The sequence below is a fragment of the Monopterus albus genome, unplaced genomic scaffold (genome assembly GCF_001952655.1).
Source record: "Monopterus albus unplaced genomic scaffold, M_albus_1.0 scaffold55.1, whole genome shotgun sequence".
Lineage (NCBI taxonomy): Eukaryota > Metazoa > Chordata > Actinopteri > Synbranchiformes > Synbranchidae > Monopterus > Monopterus albus.
Window position 1 is genome coordinate 1,490,949 of NW_018127935.1, and position 8,385 is coordinate 1,499,333.

General features: G+C 39.4%; 1 protein-coding gene across 2 annotated transcripts in view; it reads right to left on the reverse strand.

The window, feature by feature from the left end:
* The window catches only part of lmbr1 (limb development membrane protein 1), a 31,345-nt gene that overhangs the window by 18,563 nt on the left and 4,397 nt on the right, over window positions 1-8,385 (reverse strand). Inside the window, exons 3-6 of one of the 2 annotated variants that reach the window (XM_020602254.1) lie at window positions 5,996-6,035; window positions 5,234-5,373; window positions 4,276-4,379; window positions 4,024-4,050 (exon numbers count right to left, since the gene is read on the reverse strand). In XM_020602254.1, coding sequence (XP_020457910.1) covers window positions 4,024-4,050; window positions 4,276-4,379; window positions 5,234-5,373; window positions 5,996-6,035 — 311 coding nt within the window. The remainder of the gene's footprint in view (window positions 1-4,023; window positions 4,051-4,275; window positions 4,380-5,233; window positions 5,374-5,995; window positions 6,036-8,385) is intronic. The other variant, XM_020602255.1, reaches the window with a different exon arrangement.

The window sequence follows — 8,385 nt, forward strand, 5'->3', positions numbered from 1 at the left end:
GTGATGCTGAAAACCTGGTCCATGCATTTGTTACTTCCAGGCTGGACTACTGTAACTCTTTACTATCAGGATGTCCCAATAATTCCCTAAAAAGCCTCCAGTTAATCCAAAATGCTGCAGCCAGAGTACTGACAGGAACTAGCAAGAGAGATCATATCTCTCCCATATTAGCTTCTCTCCACTGGCTCCCTGTAAAATTCAGAATAGAATTTAAAATCCTTCTCCTAACATACAAAGCCCTTAATGACAAGGCTCCATTGTATCCTAAAGACCTAATAGTCCCTTATCATCCCAACAGAGCACTTCGCTCTCAGAGTGCAGGTTTACTTGTGGTTCCTAGAGTCCACAGAAGTAGAATGGGAGGCAGATCCTTTAGCTATCAAGCTCCTCTACCGTGGAACCAACTCCCAGTCTCAGTTTGGGAGGCGGACACCCTCTCTACCTTTAAGATTAGACTTAAGACTTTCCTTTTTGATAAAGCTTATAGTTAGGGCTGGATGAGGTGACCCTGAGCCTTCCTTTACTTATGCTGCTATAGGCCTAGACTGCTGTTTGGTGTACGGCTATGTTTTTCTTTTCTTTTCTCTCTCCTCTATCCATTCACCTCAACTGGTCAAGGCAGAAGGCCGCCTACCAAGAGCCGGGGTCTGTCGGAGGTTTCTTCTGTTAAAGGGAGTTTTTTTCCCCCCCCACTGTCGCCAAGTGCTGCTTAAGGGGGATTTGTTGGGTTTTTCTTATTAATAATAATCATCATCTCTACTTTACTTTGTAAAGTGTCCTGAGATGACTTTATTTGGTGCAATGCAAATAAAATTGCATTGAACTGAACTGGATTGGTATAAAAATAGGAACAACCAGCTAAGCCATCATTGTTGATCAAAGGTACAACTGTCAACTGGTGAAGCAAGAGATGAAGATCTGTGCCTTGGCATCCAGAGCGCCTGCTCAAAGTTTCTATTCCTGCCATTCTAAACATGTAACTACCTCTAAATATAGCAGCTCTGAAATATTTAGCATCCCCTGATCCTCACACCACCATCGAGCAAGGGGCCTGGGTAACTGCATTTAAGCTCGTACAATATTGGAGAGACTTCCAAGAAATGTGTGTAGTGACCAGAGAAGAAAGTACCTGCTTCACAAGCAGTACCAAATGAACATGCATGAATTCATGTACGGTCACACAGAGAGCCACATGTGCAGCCAAGTAAATCAACCTCCAAATCCACCTAATTACACCGAACTGCAGAGGGACTGTGTGAGAGGGATGATGTTTGGGAAGGTGCAGGCAGAAAGCAGAGGAAAGGGGACATTCCCCTGTAAAGCTACACCATGAACTTCTAAAGACTCCTAATAAGACCCAACTAAAGGCCCAACAACGCAAGTGTATGGAAAATGATCAGTACCACATCATATAGTTCAAACTGAGACGACAACACTGTTGTGAGATGTAAATTAAAACTCTGAAACCAACCATTTGGTTTGCATGACTGATCTTAAATTAAAATGCAGCTACAATACTTCTAAAGTTTGACAAGTTTTATTTGCATCCTACAGTGATGACTTGATTACAGATAAGTGTCAAACTGGTAAGTCTTAAAAGAATAAATGACTCTATCCTGGGTTTTGTTAAGCTCCAAGTACACCTAGTAGCCTAACAACTCTGCCCTACAGGGTTAGTGTTATCATCCAGTCGACGCAACATCTTGCTTTAAAATCTTCAAATATGGCTGAAAGTTGGTGCACAATCAGTACGTTTCACAATGTATCACAGGGGAGGGGGTCCTGATAAACTCACTTGTTCTTTTCTAAATTCCCAGCTCGAACTAATATGTTGCCATGGTAACAAACATTGTAACAGGCAGCTTTAGGGAGACATTGTGACCTTAAAGGAAGGTATGTAAACATCACTTTATATTCTACACCAGGCCCTGTCCAAAAGAAGGCCTGGGAAAAATGTCTGCATGTGCAAGAGATTTGAAATAAATATCCAGGCCCCCATTGTGGAGCTCCAACAAAGAGGAGTATCTTAGTAACACCACACGGGTTTGCTGGGCGAGCCGGCCCCTCCCCTCTACAATAAACCCACTTCTCATCATCAGCGGGTTAGGGCTTAGGATGAGATTGATGAGGAGTTTCTTTAACTACCAGATGAAACCTGTTGGCCCTTTGCTCCTGTCAGTCAGGGGGTCAGACTCTTTCCAGCTCATTTCAGGATCAAACACATTTCAATACTCTGGCTAGAAGCAAAACACTAGTCATTGCAGTGTATACTTTCCACAACATATGTGGTTTCTTTAGGCTAAAACTAATGTCTCATGAAACACCTAAAATACTTTTCGTTAAACTACATTTGCAATAATTTTTACTAACTACAGCTTAAACATTTTTAAATATCTGAGCATTAAATAAAATTGGATTGCATTAGAAATAGACCAGGAAGTTGTCAGTCCAAACTTATTTTTACCTTGATCTAATTAATTTTGAGTTTTGTGTAAATATAGCTTCAAGTTATCATACTCATCATGTAGAATTATTAAGCCCATTTAAGTGCCTTGGTATAAACAGAAGTCTGAAAAAGGCTTGTGCTGAAGTCTTCACAGTATTTGCCAGATTATCAATAAGGATGATACAGATGGCTCTCATTACTGTAATGCCATCTACTGGTGATGTGGAGTTAAGTGACATCAGTGCCATAAGGGGATGTCCAAAGCCTCAAAAGTGGACACATTGTTATCCATCCCAGCACGCTCAAAACAAAACCTGAAGTACTTCCATTTACACCACTATAATTGCAAGATGCAGAAGTACAAATACACATGGAATAGGTTTCTTAAACATGATCACAACCTAAAAGAGTGAACTACATAACATGGGCGAAGTGATGCAAAATTATATTGGGAGACATTTTATAGTGGTAAATAAAGCCAGATCATAACATCTGAAAACCATAAGTCACCTTGATTCAACGACATTTGGACAGCTGGTCAAACTATTAATCAGTCGGGTGACAGAGGTCCTGATGAGTTTTCCATCTCTATTTTGGTGGCTCTTTTAGTACTTTGTCAAAAGTAAACACTCCATTTCTGCAGTCAGAAGGATCTCAAAGTGCCATAACATTAGCCCAGGAGGTTGAAGTGCCACATGGCACTACAATTTAATACTGCTATTAGGGAAAGGGATAATATCACACTATTAAAACAGAGATCTGTGCATTACATTCCTCTTCCTGTTGGCTGCATGATTGATTCTGCAGGCAACATATGTAGGTTTTTAGCTTAAACAGGAGTATCACCTAAGTCCTTTGCTTAGTGCATACACAGTATGCACCTGGATGTGTACTCATTGAACTGTGCTTCCTTTAAGCAAATTTATAGAAGATTGGTAGCAAGAAACTGTCTTGGTGAAATGAAAAAGAACTAAAAGGAGAAATGTGAAAGAGGGCATCATCCTATTCCTTACAGATCAGGGCCTACCTTCTGCTAAAGAAATCCAACCGAAACAAATTAAAGGGCTGAGGAAGAAAAAGAACTGGCTGTGCACTACTCATTTTTATGTGCTTTTGCCAGGAGGGACATACGTAATCCAGAGGGATTTCAAACTGTGACACAGGATAGAGGTGTATTAAAAGTAAATCTTTCCCTCCTCCATTTTGCGAGGCTCTATTGTGCTGTCATGTTGCTGCGACTTTATGGACTTTTGGAACACAAGCCCCCAGCCTCTTTTTTGGGGGGTAATCAATTAAACAAGGAAGTTCACTGAGCCTTACAACTCGATTATTAGCCTGCCCTTTTGAAGTTTTATTTTAGGGGGGCTGGGGAGGAGGTGACAAGGAATCAGGCTTTAAATCAGCAGGGCCGATGCAGCAGCGTTGAAGCGTTTGCAGCCTATGGCCACAATTATTGGGAACGTTTGGAAGAATGTGGCGCTTGGCGAAGACCAGATTCAGACTTCTGGATAATGAGCTTTCTGCAGTGGCAGTTATGGCCAGTGGCATGAGTCAGGGAGAGTGCAAGGACTAGGCACCTGCTGCTTTGGCCGTTGAGAAGAAGCCTGCACAGATAGCAAAGCACACAAATACAGTAACAAAAAAAAAAAGAAAAGAAGAGAAAATAGAGTTCCACATTTTACATTTCATAATTTTCAGCCCTCAGTTTTTAATCATTAGAAATGACTTCTTGTTTGCACTTTATAATGCTTTTTTTATGGCAAATTTACCTAAGAAAATAAACAAAATAACACTTAGAAATTCTCCAACAAACATTTAAAGCAGTCTACCTTTTTTGATCCTGCAAATCCTTCAGACTCCAAGAAGAAATAAGCAAAAGGCATCAGGACAAAAAGGCAAAGGTTGGAGAACAGTGACACCAGGTTCCACAGACCTACAGAAAACAAACATATGAGAGTGCACACATACAGTCTATTAATATGGCACAGGCAAATCACACACTGATTTTCATTGTCTTCCTATGAATATTATTATACAGTAGTTGTGTGGTGAAACGCATGTCCACCTAGCAATGTCTAAATCATGGACTGTAATGCCCCCTGGTGGATGCTGCAGCACCCAGCACCTTACCAACTGTGTAAATGAAATAGAAAATGCTATGTTAGTCCATCTTGTACACATTTACGATTAACAGAAATGAGTAGTCAAGTAATATTCCTTAAACACAAGTTTAAGTTTTAAGAAGAGTAAAAGTGTCTTAGTATTTATACACAGTCAGAATCCCTCAGTATTTGTTATGTGCATCACTCACCTTTTTCATAGTTTTTTACTCAGTCTAGTATCAAAAATATCAGTATACCGTACCATATACCATATAACTTGAGTCATTTCAAAGGCATCCAAATAGACCGATCCCACACGTCAGCATCTATCTTCTTCTTGGAATTTAAACACACCCAGCATAGTTTTCATTCAGTATTGTTACTGGCCTCCTGGAAAATGAAATCTCTCTTTCTTCACAAAGTTATAAAGAGAGGTTTGCCTCTGTACAGGACCTTTTGCTGAAGGCTTTCTTTAATTTGATCAATTCCAATTCTGCTTGTCAAACCAAGTTCTTATTGATTTTTGGTTCTGATTCCATTTTTTTTTTGGAGAAGAACAAAAATTAGCCTGTCTTTATTCTTGGCACATTAAGGCTATAATCAATAAACTGCCAAAGAGAAAGAAAGAGAGAGAAAATTAGTTAATTAAAACAGAAAACACACATGAACAGCGTGGTCTACTGACCGTGAACAAGGGAGCCATTGAGCCACTGAATGTAATAGTTTTTGGGGAAGGAGAGGAGGATCTCGTTACTAATGATTGAAAAAGGCAGTAGGAAGACGGCACCACCCGACACTGCCAGGGTGAAGGTGCACAAGTACAATCTGCAAACAGAATCAAACACACACACCAACAGACAAAAGCACGGACATACGTGTATTAGAGTTAATCGAGATAATACCAAAAAAAATACATTTTTTTGTTTTTCAAATCCTATTATAGGTTAAAAGCAATTACTGGGTCCTGTAGGGATAGTTTTGGTTACGTGTCATTTTATAAAAAGAGTCACTTGGCTTACAGTGTGACAGGAATTAATAAGCAAAAGTAAGTTGTCATCAGTGGGATGAAACAAAATCACCACTTCACCAAATCACTAAAGAACCTCATTAATCTGAAATGCTTTCCATTATCTTACTGAGCCCCTGAGGACCATTTACCTCAGCTGGGCTCAAAAAGGCAGCATGTGGCTACAAGTACCTCTGAGGGTGTGACTGACTCTAGACTGGGATATGTGATACTTGCAGCACTGTTCTAGCTTAAGTAACACCTTCAAAATTAGTGGTCATTGCTGCATCTAATAATTATTCCCATTATCAATTAGTCTGTTATTAAATTCTTGATTAATCAATTCGCTGTAAAAATGTACTAAAATTGCAAATTCACTATTTTCTGAAGCCCAATGTTACATCTTCAATTGTTCTCCAAAAAAGAAATCAGTTTGCTCACGATATTCTGTTGACAACAGCATCTTCATCCTCATGATCATCTGTAAAGGAAACAAACCAGTTCAGGTTGACTTTTTTTTTTTTTTTTTTACACATCACATCACACACAAATTTAAAACCAGCAACACTGACAGTTTTTAATAGGGACCTACTGATGTGTTGGTTGAAGATGAGTTAAATACCTGTTATTTTCCCACCTATATTGGCCAATACCAACATGCATTACTGTGAGCATTTTAGTGCAGGTTCAGGAGCAAGATGGGTTACTATCTGAGACATCCCTGTTTTAAAAGGTAAGTATTTTACCCACGTATCTCCACTGCTTTGAATATATTATGTTACTCTGACAGTTACATTAGGTGAGTAACTCCTTAAAATGTTCATGGGGGGAAAAGAAAAAACAAAAGTGTCTGAAATCAGAGAATGGTCTAATAACCATCACAATCTGTCTGTAAGGAATAATATTGTAAAATGAACTGTATTAAGCAGTGTAGTACCACTTCATATTTCACAATTCCTTTGCATTGCTAGTGAACACATTAAGAGAGCAACCTAGATTTCTGCTGTACTACACTCCAGAAGGAATCTCTGGTGCAAAGTGATCTACTTTCAAAATGACACAAGGGAGACCTAGGTGACCTGGACGCACTATATTTGTCCTGGGAAAATGGAATACAATTCCTAATGTCTGCCCGGTCCTTCTTGCTTCCTTCTCTGTTCTCTCCTTTATAACTTGGTTCAAAAGATCAAAAGCTGTGTACAAAATAGAACCTTTTTCATTTTCTCACCAGGTCTCTGACTTCCCTTCACTTACATTTGCAGTCAGGTTATGTCAGTATTAGCCTAGCTGTTAATGTGACAAATTGTATTCACGTTCCCACAGCACTAAAGCAGTCGGGTGTAACAGTTTACACCAATACAGTGCTCATTTTGGCAGATTGTTCTGCAGGTCTGGGTGTGGTTGCTCACGTGTACACCTTTTAATCTAAGAATAACAAAGGGCTCTGGCTGTGAGCAAGCACAGGTTAAACAGAGAGGTGAACAAACTTCTACACTGTTTACAACTGATTCTGCCATTGACACATTTCTGCTGTTTTAGTGTTATGGTGTATTCTCATGATCTCAGAATAATGAGGGTCTTGCTCTGGTTGATGCAGTAGCCCTGGGGCACATTATGTATGAAGCCACCTTAGCTACAATGCTAATGCTTTTACCAGTTGAACACTACGTTTCAGAGACTCAAGCTGTGCCCTTTTTAACAGTCTTGTTGCTGCTTCTGTAACTGATATGTTATTCTGCAGTTTGGGAGATTCAGGGACACAAGTAGACAAGTAGTCAGTTCAAGCTGTGATCATTAGTGATTGGCTATGCCCACAAGGGTCAACAGAACTGGGGTCAACGTTAACAAATCTGAACTTCTGTCACACTCCCGCTCTGCACCACACAGGAATGGCGAGGTGCATACAAAAGCTTTTATTTTACAATAATATGAACACCTTTACGGATGCTTTAAGACATGATTGTCTGACAGAGGCACATGTAGTCTTCTGTTCTGACTGAGAGATTGTGCTGTACAAATACCGTTTAGACTTGAAAGAAATATGTGTTCTATGTTTCTTAAGCCAATTGTTGAAAAGGAAATTATAGAGACAGTGAACAAATGTGGTAATAAATCATCCAGTGATAGTGATGGTATCAGTATGACAGTGGTTAAATGGGCAATCGAGGGGAGCATTAGCATTGTAGCTAAGGTGGCTTCATTAACCCATGTTTTTAACATGTCGTTTCGACTTGGTCAGTTCCCCAATAATATGAAAATAGCAAAGGTTATTCCACTGTATAAATCTGGGGATAAGCACAACTTCACAAATTATAGACCGGTTTCTCTGTTGTCACAGTTTTCAAAAATCTTGGAAAAACTTTTTAATAACAGATTAGACACATTTATTGACAAACATAAAATCCTCTCTGATTGCCAAAATGGTTTTAGGTCAAACTGATCGACATCTTTGGCCATTACCGACCTAATGGAGGACATAGCAAGTGCTATGGATGAGAAGAAATACACGTTGGGAATATTTATTGACCTAAAAAAAGCATTTGACACAATCAATCATGCATTATTAATGGATAAGTTAGAAAACTATGGGATCAGGGGAATGGTTCTGAATTGGATCAGAAGTTATTTGACACAGAGGCGTCAATTTGTGAAGTTGGGTGAATACCAATCGAGTGAGCTGGACATCGTATGTGGAGTGCCTCAAGGTTCTGTTTTGGGACCTAAATTATTTATACTATATATTAATGATATATGTAAGGTTTCTGATTTAGTGAAAGTGGTTTTGTTTGCTGATGACACTACCATATGGGCATCGGGTGAAAACCTACAGC